Here is an 18,133-nt window from a genome sequence, read left to right as displayed (position 1 = left end):
TGGCTCATAAGAAGCCCTAAGTGCTCTAAAATACTGTTCCCATTCATTCTCACCACATCTTGAGGTAGGAAATTGTACTGTCATTGACAGATTTGTGGTTCCTGTGAGTATTAATAAGATCATAATATGGGCAAAGAGTGGATAATCCCTGGCACATCCTAAGCTAACACTGGGTGGATGCCCACTATAATCACAATTATCACCCCTAGTTTGTACAGAAACCAACTTGGTGAAGTTAGAAAGGCTTCCCGAGGGTACATAGCTGATAAATAAGTACTTTCATTGGACATAAAACCAGACAGGTTTACTCCTAAGCCTAATAACCCCCTGCTTCTACTCAGCATCCAGCTCTCATTTCCTCCTTCAGTGTCTAACCACATCACAAACACATCTCAAAATAAGCTCTTGATTTCTTTCCCTAAGTGGCAATTATATTCTTATGTTGCTCATGCAAAAACACCACCAAATAATCAGGGCCAGACTTGCTAATTCATTAGCAAATCTACTTGGCTCTCTTTCCCAATATATCTACAATCTAATTAGTCCTCACCCCTCCACCAGTAGGCTCAGTGATTGTCATCCCTTCCCTGTATTATTATAAGAGTATCCCTTTCGCCTCTCAGAACAAAAGTCAGTGAAGATCTTTTAAAACATATCAATAACACCTTTCTACTCAACAGCCTTCAAAGGCTTCATAGCTCATTCTAAGATAACCTACATTTCCTGCATGCTATGTCACTGACATGCATCTCCAGACCCATTTGATTTTTCCTTTCCCCTCATTCCAGTGGCCTTCTTACTCATGTCCGCTAAATATTCCACCCCAGGAATTTTGCACCTGCTGCAGTCATGGTCAAGAATGCTCTGCCTCCAATATCCACATGGCTTATCTCTCCGTGCCTTCAGGTTTCAGCTCCAGTGTCACTTTAACTGTAGAACCGCCCCTAGCACCAACCTCCTGAAGTATCATATCACAACCCATTTACTATCACTGTTACTCTATTTTTAGTGTGGCTTTGCTTTCTATACGACATGTGTGTCATGACTGATTTCTGTTCAGTGGAAGTATGGACTTCGTATAGTGTGTTATCAGAAGCACCTAGAACATGCCAGACAATAGTACTTCCAATACTCAATTATTCTGTGGATGAATTAATGAGTTAATGAGTCTACCTCCTACATAGTCATATTACTCTCATAAAATTGTAGATAAACAAGAATTTCAGACATAATCTGCAATTCGGAATGCATCTCTCCTCATAGTGATTCACGGAATCAAATTTCAATGTTGGTAAGTTTCACAAAATAGTATTTGAACATAAAGTTCATCTTGGCTACCTTCCAGTTCTCCCAGCTAACCCTCTACCATTCAGAGAAACCTGATGAGCCTTCTGGCTAACACTGAGCCACTTATTGAACAAAGACACGGGTCCCAGTTTCTGTTAAAGCTGAAGATGGTGGCCATCTCCTCATTACTCAACGTGAAGTCAAAGACCATGAAAAGAGAGTCTTCCAAAGCACCCTTAGCAAAGCAGATCTCTGTGTGATCTGAGGTCTCATTCAGGGAGTGAGCATATGTCCATGGCACTCCCAGGCCCCAAGAGCGTCTCTCCTTATGTTCACTGAACACAAATAAATTCCCTAGAGTCCTAGATAATGACTGCAGTATTTACAGGAACTGCCAACGGAAGAACACTGGACTTGTAGGCATGCAGTCCCACAGTGAGTGCAGTGTTTGTCTTCCCTTAGGAACACAGTTGGGTCTCGAATGATACTTTTTCAAAGTTAGTCAATAGCTCCAAGTATTCTATAAAGTAGGTATGCAGACTGGGCCAATCAAGTGGGCAATCAAGTGTCTCATCAGAGATGTTAGGGACATATGTACTCAGCCTGACAGAGCTTTCTGGTCTTTTTTCCCAGCTTTTCCTTGGACCATGGGATATATATCTTAGCTCCACTAAGACCAGCTCCTTAACTGAAGAGTTCAAAAGATAGTATTTAAAAAGAAGGATCCATCTGGTCACTGTGGCTCACTCCTGTAATCCTAGCTACTCACGAGGCTGAGATCTGAGAGAGTGGTTCAAAGCCAATCTGGGCAGAAAGTTCATCTGGCTCTTATCTCCAATAAACTGCTCAGAAAGAGTCAGAAGTAGAGCCTTGGCTCAAATGGCAGAGCTTTAGCCTTGAGCAAAAGAAGCTAAGGCCCCAAGTTCGAACTCCAGAACCAGCATTAAAAATAAACAAAAAACAAGAAAAATAAAAGGAGAAGCCACCAAGAAGGCAAGGACTGCCTGAGAATCCCAGCGAGCATGTCTCCCCAGCCCTGCACAGCTGAGGAATCTAGATGACCCGCTGTGATCTTACCTCCAAGCTCTAGTGTCACGGATTTGGGGATCACTACAACACTCCTCTGGATAGGTAAAGCAGATCAGAACCTGTGCAGGGGAAGGATGACAGTGTGTGTCCACTCACCAATACAGACCCCACATTCTAGTGCATTCTAGTAATATGTCCTCCTCCTTTTTCTGCACAGTTTTCCTAACAGAGCTCCTTAGTATGTAATAAGCTTAGTTTTATTTGAAAATAGTAGTTGAGAATGCTGCTGAAAGTTTAAGTCTAAACAGCACTTCCGAAGTAACCTCGGCAAAGTATAAGAGGCTATTTTTCACTTGAGATTTTGTGAAGTTTTCCAAAGGACAGATTCACACATTTTTGAAATATATGTAGGCTTAAAGGAAAACAGGAAAAGAAAACACACCATTCAATCATTCATACATATGTGATACTTATCATGGAAGTGAATATATAGCACATGTAGTGAATTTTTTTCTTTCTTTTATCTTTTTGTAAACTAAGGAAGGTGAGGGCAAAATGCAGAGTATCTTGTACTAGGTATGAAAGATTTTCAAGATGAACGTAGGATGTATTCTAAACTGAACTCCAGGACGCAGTGAGATCTCGTATTGATATGTTCTTTATAAATAGTCTTTTCTGTTGTTCCTTACTAGAGTATATTCATTGTAAAATGTAACGAATTTTATTGTGACATTTTCATATACCCACATAATATCATTCAATTATATCCCTCTCCATTACCTTTTACTCTCTTCCCCCTTCCACCAATCCCTTACCTCTTCTTTAATAGTCTTTTTTCTATGTCGGTATTTTTAAAAAACTAGATAAAGAAGGAATTGATGAATGATCAGGTGAAATTTCCTAAGATTTTTGACAAGCATATTTGATTTACTTCTATATATACTCATGAGATGTGCTGCTTTCAGTAATTTATCTACTGTGGCTCTTAATTATAGTAAAGCATTGCTTTCTAATATTATTTATTTGACTTGTAGAATGTAGCTCTATATGACAATGCATTGCTGAGAAAATTCAATGTTAATAACAGATGGCTCCTTATTATTGCTGGTAATGTTTGTTTGTTTCTCTGTTCACATGCATTTCATAGAGCCTCAGGAGAGTCTGGGAAATCTGTCTATGAGAATGCAGATATTCCCATACTTCCTTGATTCCTTTTAACAGGCTTTTGGCTCTTGGCAGGCCCATTTAACAGTTTACTTGCCAAGGATAATTCCTTTCAAATGTATTTCCAGAATGCTAAAGTTACTATTTCATAATGGATTTTCTACTTCTTTTCCTCAGTTCTCATGAAAGGTTCACTATAAATTTTCTTACATTAGTTGTTAGGCTTCAAAACACTAAGAAGAATTATGTGTTGTGGATAAACATTTTTGGACAAACAATCCACTTAATTCAATCATATGTATTCCAAAGTCTAGGGTAAGCCAGGCTTAATACATTTTCAAGTGGTAAAAAGAGTACAACCTTAGGCCTACCAGTGCTTCCAATAGAACAGCTGCTCAATAACACAGTTCTTGGAGACTGTCCATTCTTTACTTTTAAAGATTTATATATAAGATTCCTTCATTTTCCCAGGCTGCCCTTCAACTTCCTATGTAGCTCATGTGGGATTCAAACATTTGGTTCTCTGCTTTAACCTCCAAAGTTTCTGGGATTAGAGATGTATAGTGCAATTCTTTGCTCAACATTTTGGCATTTAATGATTCTTCAATAGATAAAATGTTGTGCTTTTGTGGTCCAACTGGGCAGGAAAGGGCAATACAGAAGCCTGCAGAAAGATCTTTGCTCTTCACCTCAGTCTCCTTTTTCACTGCAAAACCTGGAGCTACAGTGAAGAGTGCAAGAGGTTGATAATGTTCTGAAACAAGATATTAGGCCTATAAAACTAAACTTAATTGCAAGAATTGTCTAATCATTGATAAGCATTTGGTTCTCTGCTTAATAGACAAGATAGTCCTATATCTCTGCACCTATTCAACCCTACCCCAAGGAATGGAAATTGACTGAAAACAAAGCTATGACATGTCTCATATTGGTACCAATAATATACATGTTCAGTGGCTGAACAGAATAACCTCTACTGGAGGAAAGACTTGGATTTTTAAAATTAGAAATAAATGAAAGATGTTGTTTTGACTACTTGTAAAGAGGGGATGAGATGAATGACTTGAAGCTATTTGTAAAAGTAAAATCCAAGCCCAAGCAAACAAACAAAATCACGAAACCTTGAGAATACAAAGATCAGTATGCTGAGCAAAAGAAGAGCTTGAGCCCCATACAAATGGAAGCTAGAGATGTGGTTAGACATAAGCAGTGGGAGGAATGACAGGTGCTCTTAAGTTCATTGTCTGGAACCATTTCATTCCTATCCATGAGCATGGTATTCCTTCTGCTGCCAGATATTTTCTGCTCAATGACCCTGAAGGATTTCTACTTAAGAATTACTTTCTTGATACCATCAAGCATCCAGGAACCCATTGCTCCTAACTACCTTCCTGATCCCCAATACTTCAAGTCAGCTTTCTTGAAGCTGACCTTCTAAGCAAGCATGTGTTTCAACATATTGACTCAACTCTAAATTCACAATATAAAACCTCAGTGCTTACCTCTAGGTACCTTCATGATCTTGAAGTTCATATTTTTGGAACATTCCTTATAGAGTAGTCTGAGCTTTTCCACTCCTTGAAAACTTTTCCCACATTTCCTTCATACATCCTCTCCTCTCTGGAGTGCTGGTGCCATCTGTCCTGCCCTATGAATCCCTTCTCTATTGTAGAAAACAGCCATATGTGGTACTTTTATACAATGGGATGGGAGGACACTAGAAATTTCACCCACTTTCAAGGGAAGAAATACAATTGACTATCCTGTATCTCATCTCTAAATCGACTTACTGTTCTGAAAGGTAAGCTGCAAATATTAATGAGGGAACTATTTCTTAAATCCTGAGAAATGTAACTGGTTTTTTTTTTTTACAAATCTCAGCTACAATGCTTTCAAAATATTGATTGTCATTTACAGACTAACATACTAATGTAGTCCTTTAAATTTCAACTGGCTGTACTATATTCCAGTGCTTTGTGACTCGTTTATTCAGTCTTTCTAATACTACTTTTAGAGCCAACAATCATTTAGAAATATGATGGAAATAATTTTATGGAAAAGAATATGGACTGAAAAAGAAGAACTATATGTGCAAAATTTGCTAAATCTCTCGCCTGCACTATGGAGAGACTCACCGGCCAGCAGGCTTGTGCCTGGATGCTCCATTGTTACTATCAGTTGAGACACCAAATGGCTTGGGCTTCATTTTAATTTTTATTAGACTCATTGTTGTGACATGCTTTCAGAAACTTTCTATCTAATGAGATGATAATGTATAAACAGCAGATATATCTATGTATACAGTGGTTAGTGGATATATTATAAGTATTGAATTTTCATGAATTATATTACAATAGACAAAGATCATTCCTGAGCAGACTTACAAAAATTAATTTTTTGAGGCAGGGTCTCTGTGTGTATCTTAGGCTGGCCTTGAACTCACTACATAGCCCACATTCACCTGGAAGTCTTCCCTTAACACTCTGAATGCTGGGATTATGGTGTTCATACTACTTGTGGGTAAAAATTAATTTTTATTGAAGTTTTAGATTTATAATATTGTATCCTAGGTTTTGACTTAAGAGCACCTCCCATTCTGCTTGCCTATTTTTATGTTAGTATCAAACTGTTTTTGTTATTTTAGCTCTGTAGTAAAGTTTAAGGTCTGGAATTGTGATACTTCTAATATTTCTCTTTTTTTGCCTAAAATTACTTTTTAGTCTTTTGTGATTCCATGTGAATTTTTGGATTGTTTTATCTATCTTGGTGGAGAACAACTTGAACAATATTTTTATATGAGTTTGGAGCATGGGCTAGATTCTCATTATATTAATCTCTCTTCCTGTCTAGATAATGAGAACATTTCCTAAGAAGAAATGTTATAAACAAAAAGAAACGTCCCAAATTGATGTCAACAGCAAGTGTTTTATGTGTTTTTTTTTTTCAGATTCACCCTTATTTTCCCTTCACTCCCAAGAATGCTAAACTCTCTTTATATGAACACTAGGTTTCACAGGCTCTGCCACCATTAGTATTAACTCATTGGGATGGTGGCATATTATAATAGACAAGGTGTGAAGGGGAAAGGAAAAGGCTAGAGATGGGTAGGAAGGAAGAGGCCAGGGAAGACTTGGGAGAGAGAGGACAACAAACCACCTTGAAACTTGGTTCAGTCTCTTGCTACCTGGGTGGCCTTAAGCAAGTCCCTTGATCTGTCCATTGCTTTGTTATCTCTTCTATAGTATGGAAAGGATAAATGTTGGATTGCACGAGATGTCCCATTTGAAAAGTACTTCCCACAGTGTTGGTTCATAAGGAAGTCTCAATACATATTACTTAGTATTATTATAGTTTATTCTTTCAGCTTCTTATTCACACTTGTTAGCAGTGCTAACTGATGTTTAACAAACATCTAGTCATTTCAAGTAAGTAAAAAAATCATTTGCTTCACTGACTCATACTTCTCATAATCATATTAGCGCCTGTCAAATAATTGACTGGTTTTCAACAAGGCCAGGCTCAGGATGACTTGAGATAAGTGTGGCCAGTTAGGAATTGGGAGGTGAGTTCTACTAGCCAAGAGGGAATCCAGGAGGCATTCTCATTGGGTCATTCAGCTTCAGTATTCGGCGTGGAAGGGATATTCCTCCATCTGAGTTGTTCTGTACCAATAAGCAAAGAATTCTGGCATTAGAAGAATACTTCTTTCTCTTGTGTATTCTATCATCTGTGTTCTTTCAGCCTCTTTCCCTCCACTACCAAGATTTTTAAGAGACCATGAGAAGGGTTCTCACACCTTGTCCTTCCTTCAAGTTGGTTGGAGAGCTATTTGAATGATGGCTCTTAGGAAGCCTGGTGCCTAGCTATGTGCCTTAAAAATATTATCTCAGAACTGGGCACTGGTGGCTCATGCCTGTAATTCTAGCTATTCGGGAAGTTGAGATGGGAGGATCATGGTTTGAAGCCAGCCTGGGCAGGAAAGGCCATGAGACTCTTATCTAGTAAGCTCTCACAAAAAGTCAGTACAGCACTGCTTTGAGCAAAAGAAGCTCAGGGACAGACCCTGAGTTCAAGTCCCAGGATCAGCTATATACAGCATATATATATAAAATCTCAGTTAATTTGCACCACCACATCATGAGCTGGAAAATAGCACTGGAATTGATAGCAAAGGACTTGGGATTCCTGGCACATCCATAGCTAGCACTGAATGGCTGTCCACTGAAATTATTTCTATTATCTCTACTTGGTAGAAAAAGACAGCGACTTGGTGAAGCTAGAAATTTACCTGAAAGCAACTCATTTTTAAATAAGTGTTAGAACTAGGATTAGAAGCCAGATAGGCTTATTCCTGAGACCACCAGCCAACGCCTCCATCAATACATTTGGATTTCATCTTCCCTATCTATCAGGCATAATGTACTCATTACCTTGCTCATTTAACTGAAACCCCACTGTACAGTATTTTCACAATAAAAAACTTATTTAAAAAAGTCATGTCTCAAACCAAACACTCTTTCTTCCTTGAAATGTCAGCTCCATTCATTCGTTACTCAAGCAAAAACAAAAACTTAGAGTAAACATCCATGCTTGCTAATTTGTAAACAAACCCATTTGCCTCTTTTCCCAATATATTCACAATCTGATCTTTCTCATCTCCTCCACTACCATGACCCAAGTCCAGGAACTAGCATCTCTCTCCCAGATTATGATAATTGTCTCCCCATAGTCTCTCAATAGAAATGTTTAGTGCGTGTTTTCTTAAAGTATAATATCATGCCACTCCTTTGCTCAAAGTCTTTTGATTTTGAATGAGCTTCTCAGCTCATTCAAAGCTAAAATCTCTCTCCTATTTTTTTTTTGTCAGTTGTGGGGCTTTAACTCTGGGCCTGAGCACTGTCCCTGAGCTCTTCAGTTCAAGGCTAGTGCTCTGCCACTTGAGCCACAGCACCACTTCCAGCTTTTTCTGTTTATGTGGTATTGAGGAATCAAACTCAGAGCCTCATGCATGCAAGGCAAGCACTCTACCACTGAGCCACCTTCCCAGCACCCCTCTCCGATTTTCCATTCTACATGTGTTCTCAGAGTTCTACATCCTCATTTCCTCCTGCCCTTCCCCTCATTCATTCTGGACCAGCTTCTCTGGACTCTTTACTCAGATGCCCTAAGCATCCAACTTTAGAATCTTTGCACCTGCTGCTTTCACTACCAAGAATATTCTTCCTCCAAATATCCTCATTGAACACATAGATGTTATCTTTCCCTTCCCTCAGGTTTCACTTCATCTGTCACCTTACCAGTAAAACCACCACTATCTCACCCCATGTAATTTATTACCAGGACCAAACACTTTCTATCTCTGTCACCTTACTTTATTATTCTGTTATGACACATATACTTTGAGTTATGTCTCTATGCTCTCTCTGGAATGGAAGCCTGTTGAAGCAAGGACTTATGCAATGTGATATCTTGATCACATATAACAGGTCTGGCATCAGTATATTGCCAGTGAATTATTGAATGAATAAGTGAGTGACTACTTCAGCCTCTTACATAGTAATGACAATAATCATGTCTTAAAATTCTAGCTCTACATCAGGAGGCTCAGAAAATGAGATGGCATGGGGGTTTATGTCTATAATCACTGCTGTTTGAGAGAAATCAATAGAATTGTGGTTCTAGGATAGCCTATGAAAAAGGTTAGAGAGACCCCATTTCAACAAAACAAGCCTGGAGCAGTGGTGCATGCTTGGGGTCCCAGCTACACTGGAGAGTTCGGTCGAAGGATAATCATCCTGGCAAAAATGTGAGACCCTATCCAAAAAAAAATAACTAAAGTAAAAAAAGGCTGAGGATGTAGCTCAAGTATTAAAGGACCTGCCTAGTAAATGCCAGGCAATCCCCAAGTTTAAATCCCTGGCTACCAACAAAAAGTTCAGAGGCTGTGCAGCAACTAGGACTATGTCTTTCTTCTTAATGATTTTTAGGGATGCCGCATTTAAAATGTCAAAAGTGCTGGAAAATACTGTTGGAAGTCAAAAGTCATTCTAGCTACCTATAGCACTTCGAGATAGTACTCTACCTATTTAGAAAACTTCCTGGACCTTTTTGCTACCCCCACACCACTTACTCAGGTAGGTCAAAGGCCCTCCAATTTCTGTTGAAGCTGAGGATGGTGGTTATCTCCTCATCACTCAACGTGAAGTCAAAGACCTAGAAAGGAGAAAATGCCAAAGCCCCTGTGTCAAAGAAAGTCCCAGTGAGATACGAGGCCTCCAGCCACTCAGGCAGGGAGGGAGTAAACATTCACAGCACACACAGGATGCACTAGTATCTCCCATTATTTCTGCTGGATGTAACTCGTTTTCTACATTCATTTCTACACAACCACTATGGTATCGTTCCAAAAGTGGGAGTCTAAGCTTGTAGGCAAGAAACTTCAGCATGGGCAAGGTCTGTGTTTCCCATGGGACACAGGTTCTTCTAAAAGGACACATCTTCAAGTCTAGTGCATAGCTCCTAGGCTGCTAGAAGGCAAGGATATCATGAAGACCAGTTTTTCTTTGCCTGTGGCCTGTGACTCAACTACTTAATGGCAGCTTAGGGTTTTCTCAGTGGTATGAGGAATAGCTGTGACCATCCTTGACCTGGCTACCCCAGCCAATCATAGGCCCATGGGTGACTCACCTCTGCTGGAGCCAGCTCCCTGCCCTGAGACTTGACAAGGTAGTAGGGAGAAGGAAAGACGCTGGAAAGAAGTCCATTGAGAGGGTTTCCCAGCTCATACTCCATGGAGCCCTCAAAGATTGCAAGCTTGAATCTTACCTGAAAGTTCTCAATGATGCGTGCTGGTGTTACAGACTTGGGGATCACTACCACATTCCTTTGGATATGGAAGCGAATCAGAACCTGTGCAGGAGGAAAGCACAGCATATTTCCACTTGTAGTAAAGAGAAAAGACATGATCTTCGTGCCCACTGTGGCTTTGGCTATAACAGCTAATGTTGACTGAGCATTAAATGGGGACATTTGCTAGTCCTTGTCTTCTTTAATTCTAGCAGCAACCCTTTGATTCCCCTTGTTTAGGAAATTGAGGAGAGGCTTGGGGTCAGCTGGCTGGGATGTGGTACAGATTCAAAAGCAATACTGCGGGGGCGGGGGGGGGCTCAGCTAGAGGGCAGGCATGAAGCCAATGGCCAGAGGCAATCTTTGTTTCTTTCCTGGGTCCCAAAAGACTTGCACAGAGCATTTTATTCCTCCCCAAGGAATTAAAACTCATCATTCTATGAATGAAATACAAAACTGAAAAATTTGATTGAAGGCAAAACTGATCCCAGCTGCCTTCCAATGCTCCCAGCGATCCCTCTTCCATACTGTACCTGGGCTGGGGTTTTACTGTGCTTTGCAGCAATCTCCTTTATCTTGGGATCCTCCAGTAATGAAGGCTCTTCTGGCTTGGCCCTAGAAGCAAAAGGAATATTCATGGCCACTACAAGCAGCTGAGATCACCATGATGGCTATTTCAAGGCTGAACACCTCAACTTTTTCCATCTGCTAGGCAGGCAGGAGGACCTGAAGGTGCTGTGTCTATTCCATGGGCCCATGTAAGGGCTAGGGAGCCTCAGCAGTTTGATTTAGTCCTAGAAAGAAGTACTGGAATATCCTCTGAGGGTTAGGCATGCTGCTATTCTTTTTTTACATTTTAATCATTGTAATATTCCATTTGGATATTCTATTTTTGTCCCTGGTTGTACCAACTTAACCAATTATAAAATAGTATTTTTAAGAGAGTTAAAATAAAGATCCACTACTCACAAAACTCACCAAGGTCTCTCTGGAGATCCCAGGGGGCTGTAAGCTGTGATACTGATGCCCTTGGAGAGGCAGTACTGGATCAGTTTGTCTTGGGTGAGGTATGGGTGACACTCAACCTGCAAGAGTGAGTGATCGCTTTCACTAGGCAAGGATGGCCTGGTGGTTTGAGCAGCTTATAGGAAGTTCTATTGCCCCACCCCCACCCCAAAGGACACAAAGCAAAGGCCAGACACAGAGGTCTGATTCCCAACTCCTTAACTAACCTTAGCCACTACTGCTCAGCTGAATCTCAGTACATAGCATTAGTACTTGCTTCTAAATATGTAGGAAGCCATTTAGAATTTACCTGATTCATCACTGGTTTATATTTCAGTCCAGGTTTGTTCAGGACCCGCTCAATCTGGAAGTGATTGAAGTTGGAAACACCAAGGGCTTTCACCAGCCCCTCATCTACCAGCTCTTCCATGACCTGTCGTAGAAAGGAAAACTTATTATGCAGTCTTAGTGACTGTAGGAGTCCTGGCTGAATCAGTCTTCTCTGAAGTAGGAGAGATAGATCAGTGATTCGGGGTAGCAAGGTTAGCTGAAGCATTTAAAGGAGATTTCCATCAAGAACATCAAGGACTGGCTCTGGCCCTGCTGCTCTCCCCAACACAAATAGAAGTAGGAATAGAAAGTGAAGATTTGATGTGCTTGCTGCTCTCACTTTCCAGGTTAGCCAGGAAAAGGGTGGAGACACACCCTTGTCTGGAGACACTCCCTTCACTGTCTCCCACCAACCCTAGTTTGGTTTGCAGTTGGGGAAAGGTCATGCAGACAGATTGTTTATAAAAGTATACAATGCGCTTCCTGCCTCTGAGATTCCTATACTCCAATTTCAGTGCTAAGGGAGCAATCATCTGACAGCGGTAGAGAGAGTTGAGGAGGACAATAGGAAGAATTCACATGGATCCTAGGGGAGACTTCAGAAGGTCAGTTAAATTTGGCATCAGAGGCTAATAGAGGATCAAGAGGAGAAATGTGAACACGTTCAGGAGGAAAGTGGGATCAAAGGCTCAAGAGGCAGAGACAAGCATGATGTATTCTGGGGTCAGTTTATCCAGTGGTTTCAACCTTTCAGAGGTAACTTGGAGCTCTCTGAAAGCTTTAAAGCTCTTGCCCAGGTTCTGCTCTATGAGATTCCTCCTGATTTGCTCTGGGATACAACACTGAGATTCAAACTCTTCTGGTGATTTTAATGCACAAAGAAGGGATGTGCTGAGGTTGCTATAGAATAACTTTAACAAACGAGTTGAACAAATAATGAGATCAAAACTCCCCAAATCTCCTGAGTGGGTAATGACATTGCCTAAGTGTGTCTGTGTTCTGGGCCAAGTTTGATTTGGGTGTGTCACCCTTCTTAACTTCTTTATACTTTTTTCCTCCTCTCCTCTTTTCCAAGACGTCCATGAAATTGCCATTGAATTAGTCATAGTTCCACTGTGTTGGGATTGAAAATGTATATAGTATGAGATAGACCTAAAATCCAAAGGTATTCAGGAAAGAGATTGAAGATCAGAGAAACACGTTCATCACATGGGCTTTTTTAATTCCATATTGGAGACACCATGGTGACTGAGAATAACTCCCCCCTCTCCTCCCCCAAAACACTTGGTAGAAGCTGGAACCTACCTCCCAGGCCTCGAGGAATGTTGTCTTACTGGTGAGGATATTGCCTTTATCATCTCTGGGAAGGAATTCGGACCCAGCCTGTGAAATGCAGAACAAAAATATTATGGGGATCTGTGTGGAGATACTTGGTTTGGTGGACCAGCCTGCAAGACCTTGACTCGTGATAACCAATCTACACCACTGGGATAAAAACACTTCAAGGCAGTGCAATCCGTGCATCCATCTATGGTATTCTACACATCCCTATAGTTCAGAAATGCTGGATTAAATTTAAAAATCCATTGTTATTATTCTCTTTTCTTCTTCATGCATTTTTATTATTATTATAAAGGTGATGTACAGAGGGGTTGCATATCTTTTTGAACATTGTCACCCCTTCTCTTGCTCTCCCCCAATTGTTATTATTTTTATAGAAGCCATCATTATCACCATAGAAAATAACCTCCCAGAGCCAGACTCCACATAAACTTAAAACTTTGTGTCAAGGATATCAGAAAAGGAATGTAGTTTCCTTGGGAAGATATTGGCCATATGCCATCCTTACAACCTCTATCTAGAAGGCAGACTTAGAGATGGAATGCCATCCTCACCTAACTGCTCACAAGGGACAACGCAATAATTTATGTTCCTCTCACTTCTGAGGACCAGAATCCCAGAATCTCAGGCATTGAGCACTGTTTCTTCAATGGGTGCCTTTATGATGCCACTCCCCTAGTGTGCTTTGTTTGACAGGATGGTAGAACCCTGAAATGTGTTTTGCAAGGCTATCCCAAGAATTCTCCCCAAATGGGACTCCTTTAATGGAATCAAAGGTAATATGGAGCTGCAGCTTGTTGGGTTGCCATCCATCAGTTTCTCTCAGAACCTCATGGAAAGTTAAACATATGCCTTGTTAAGTTAAAGCACAGTCTTGACCTCCTCACCCAAGCCAGTGCCTTCCTATTCTGCACAAGAACTCCTACATCTGCCACCCTCACACTCCCACTTCCCACACAGCTACTGTATTCTGGCATCTGTCTGCACAGAAGCCAGAGATCAGAGCAGAAAGGAGCTCAAACCTTCAGCCCTTGTGGAAAGTGAATAAGATAGAGGTCCAAATAGTCTAGCTTCAGATCCTCTAGTGTCTTCTGAAAGGCTTCCTTCACCAGGCTCCTCTCAAAGAAGGTAGACCACAGCTGCAAATGAACAATGAGGCATAAGGATGGGGGACAGAAAGGGCCACATCACACTCACTCTCCTTACTTTGTGATTTGCAGCCTGATCTAAATCAACAATAGACCACCTCTAACAAATGGTTAACATAAGACCCCAGATCAGTAAGCCAGTGACATTTCCTAAGTGTTAATGAGAATTTGTTTGTTAATGCTCTTAACATTCTTTATTTTACTTAGATCATTTATTATATTTGGCCAAATATTTAAATATGTAACTATCTATGTATCTATATATATCTATATATGTATCTATGTATCTATCTATATATGTATCTATGTATGTATCTATGTATATATGTATGTATGTATGTATGTATCTATCTATCTATCTCTTTCCCTTTCCTTGGTTATCAGATCTTTGAGGGTAGGAATCATGTCGAGCTTTTAAATTTTAAACTTTTTTTTGCAATAGCTTTGGAAATAAAACCAGGGGGTCATGCTTGCTAGGAAAGTACTCTAGCTCTTGAACCATTCTCCTAGCCCAAATGTCAAGTATTCCTGCATCATTGATACGTTACAAGGAATTTATCCAGATGTGCCTATGACACACAGTAGGTCTCTTGGTCTCGCCAAGAGAATTAATTGGGTTTTTTTAAGTAAGTTGTATATAAAACAATGGTTTTCAACCCATCACACTGAAGACTTTCAATGCTTTTTTTTTTTTTTTTTGGTCAGTTGTGAGGCTTGAACTCTGGGCCTGGGCTGTCCCTCAGCTCTTCATCTCAAGACTAGCGCTCTATCACTTGAGCCACAGCGACACTTCTGCTGGCTTTTTCTGCTTATGTGGTGCTGAGGAATCAAACCCAGGGCCTCATGTATACAAGGCAAGCACTCTACTACTGAGCCACCTTCCCAGCCCCTCTTTCCAATTCTTTTAAATAAAATTTTTGACAACCTTTCACTGAACTTAAAGTCAAAAAAAAGGAAATTCATATATAACAATAAAAAGCTGCCACCATTTTTCAAGTTTTTCCTAGCTGAGCTCCTCAGGACCATTGAGACCACAGAGCCAGCCTTCAGATCCCTTCATACTGCACCTTTAATCTCTCTTTTTTTTTTTTTTTTTTTTTGCCAGTCATGGGGCCTGAACTCAGTCTGGGTGCTGTCCCTCAGCTCTTCAGCTCAAGGCTAGCGCTCTACCACTGGAGCCACAGCGCCACTTCCAGCTTTTTCTGTTGATGTGGTGCTGAGGAATCGAACCCAGGGCCTCATGCATGCAAGGCAAGCACTGTACCACTGAGCCACCTTCCCAGCCCCATGCACCTTTAATCTCTCAATGCCACTGGACAGATGGGTCCCTCTGACAGGAAACTGAATGCACAGAGTGCCAGAATGCTCAATGGAACCATCCCCACCTGGAACAACTAAGTCCACATGACAATACTGATTGGAGTATGAATGCTTGCATCCATGGATGCAGTCCAGGCAGAAATGAAGAGTTCTAGGAGACTCTGGACTTACAAAAAGACTTGATAGAGTATCCAGATACTTCCACCTGCCTTGAAGTCAAATCCTCTAGCAAATGGGCCCGTGTACCTTGCTAACAATGAATAGGTCCTCCCTCTTCACCACCTTCTCTTGGATCTTCTCTTGGATGGCTTCTCCCACCTCATTCTCATTCTTATAGACATAGGCACAGTCGATGTGGCGGTATCCTGCATCAATGGCCACCTTCACGGCTTCTTTGACTTTGCCTGGAGGAGACTGAAAAACAGTAGCAAACAGGATCTGATCCTCTGATCCTAAGAATTCCTCCAACAGACTAAACTCTACCCAGGTTCTGAAAACCAAGGCCTGGCTGAAATCACATTTCCTGAGGAACAGGAAAAAGAAAAGATTAAGACCCTGTGTTCTATTCTAGCCAAAATAACTCATCCGTATTCCTGAGGGCATCTAGCTGACTGAGGGTGACAGATGGCTCTACTACAATGTGCCCCTGGCCTTCCTTAAAACTATACTCTCTTATGGTCTAGAGGAACTTATAGATTCCAGGTAGTTATAAAGATCTGCAAATTGGGGCTGGGAAGGTGGCTTAGTGATAGAGTGCTTGCCTTGCATGCATGAGATCCTGGGTTTGACTCCTCAGCACCACATAAGCAGAAAAAGCTGGAAGTGGCGCTGTGACTCAATGGTAGAGCACTATCCTTGAGCTAAACAGCTGAGGGACAGCACCCAGACCCAGAATTCAGGTCCCATGACTGACAAAAAAATCTGCAAATTGATGATTGCACAATAAAGCCAATCTAGAAAATTGTGAACCTGAGCAGATCCTATCTCTGTAGTCCTTTATGGTAGAATAGGCCCCAGGCCAAATCATCCTTGTGTTGATTACCTGAGAGTGTAACTGGGAAGTGTTTAGCACATGCAGTAAAGTTCAGATGATGAAATCTATTATGTAATTATTGTTTCAGAAAAAGAAGAAATAGAAAATATTAAAACAATGGACTTGCTTTTAGGCCATGACAGAAAACCAAACAAAGCAAAACAAAAGTAGAGAAAGAGCATTGGAAATAAGACATTCTTATGTAGGCTACCCAAGCCAAACAATGGAAATGGGAATGATGACCTGAAAAATACACCTCTCACAACATCTTCAGTCTTGTCTACCACTACATAACAAGCACATGAATCAGAGCTGTACAATTTCAACAGCAGCGGGAGAAGAAATTGCTACTAGGGCCTCAGAAATATCCTGGGTTGCATAATATTTTAACATTATATCATCCCCATGTCTTGAAGAGAATTTTCTTTATAATCTTTACATCTGCTTTAAAATTCTGAAAATTAATTTCTGGAAAATTTCACTACAGATCCGGAAGTGATTCTTGGTCATCTCCAGCTAAGATTAAAATTCTGACTTGATGCTAATCTTGATGTCCATGCAAGAAAGGCTAAAACTGAATCAAACTGACATTTTCCTACTCACTCAGCTCAAGCAAGAATGTCTAGTGAGAATGGCTCAGTGCTGAAACCAACAGGGATCATACATTCTGACCTGAGAGGCGATGGGAAAGGGAGCACCGAAGGAAAGAGAGCCAGAAGAAGAAAACCCAACAGACATGAGCCAGAGGGGCAGAAGAGAGAGATGGAAGAATCCAAAGACAGCTCACCCGCATCAACTAGAATGAAGCTGCCATTAAAATAGATGGAGAAAGGAGAAGATCAAGGAACAGTGCCAAACTTATCCCCAAGAGAGGCTCAGGAATCTGCTTCACAGGGCACTAGAATGTGTCTTAGGACATTTTGCCAAATGATAACAGAATCAGAGCAGGACCAGAGTTCCTGGTGCCCAGCCAAGTTTCTCTGTGGTCCTCATGCTGTTCAGAAAGCACATGGGCCTCTCGATCGAGTGCAGAAGCTATTCAGCACCCTGGCCTGAGGTCTGAGCTCTTGCATTTTCATCCAGCTGACAAGGCACACGATGCTGCTGGTCAAAGACCCACACACAGCCTGAGCAGCTAGGCATGCTGGGGCTGTCAGTGCTCAGTGTCCTCTCTCTCTCTCTCTGTCACTCAGCCTGCAAGAAAACCCACTAAAATAACCCTGTAAAACAAAGTCCTGTTAATTATCCTGAAATTGGAAACATATTCAAGAAGAAGCCTGGTTGATAAGTAATTCCCCTGGAAACAGTTACAATTTGATGTTCAACACTTGCTGCCAACTAGGAAGTTGATAGTGAAGCTCTTATCTATGCTGGATAAAGGCAACGTGAGAGCTTTGAATCATAAGCAGCCATAAGATAGAAAACAGCTAAGGTCCACCTTGTAGAGCTAAATGTCAGTTCTCCAAACCTCTGCCATGCATGTTCAAATGGCCCCAAGGGAAGCCCGTGTCCCAAGATTTGCATTTACCTGCCAGGTGCCCAGGCCCACAATGGGCATCTTAGCTTTGGTACTGAGCTCCACGAAGTTGGCCATGGTTGGTGCAGAAATGGTTCTGAGCAAGCAGTTGGA

At 41.1% G+C, this 18,133-nt stretch overlaps 1 protein-coding gene across 1 annotated transcript; it reads right to left on the bottom strand.

Moving 5' to 3' along the window:
• Nucleotides 1-9,606: 9,606 nt before the first annotated feature.
• Nucleotides 9,607-18,133, bottom strand: LOC122099557 (aldose reductase-related protein 2). Its single transcript, XM_042670122.1, has 9 exons — nt 18,032-18,133; nt 15,717-15,884; nt 14,025-14,141; nt 12,967-13,044; nt 11,642-11,764; nt 11,305-11,411; nt 10,860-10,941; nt 10,306-10,389; nt 9,607-9,693 (listed from the first exon to the last, which is right to left on the bottom strand). Exons 1-9 carry the CDS (start codon nt 18,095-18,097, stop codon nt 9,607-9,609), a joined length of 912 nt encoding a protein of 303 aa, XP_042526056.1. The 5' UTR covers nt 18,098-18,133.

Source organism: Dipodomys spectabilis, unplaced genomic scaffold (genome assembly GCF_019054845.1).
Source record: "Dipodomys spectabilis isolate Male_0828 unplaced genomic scaffold, ASM1905484v1 ptg000519l, whole genome shotgun sequence".
Lineage (NCBI taxonomy): Eukaryota > Metazoa > Chordata > Mammalia > Rodentia > Heteromyidae > Dipodomys > Dipodomys spectabilis.
The sequence above is the reverse complement of the archived record's forward strand: the minus strand, read 5'-3'. Positions and strand labels throughout refer to the sequence as shown.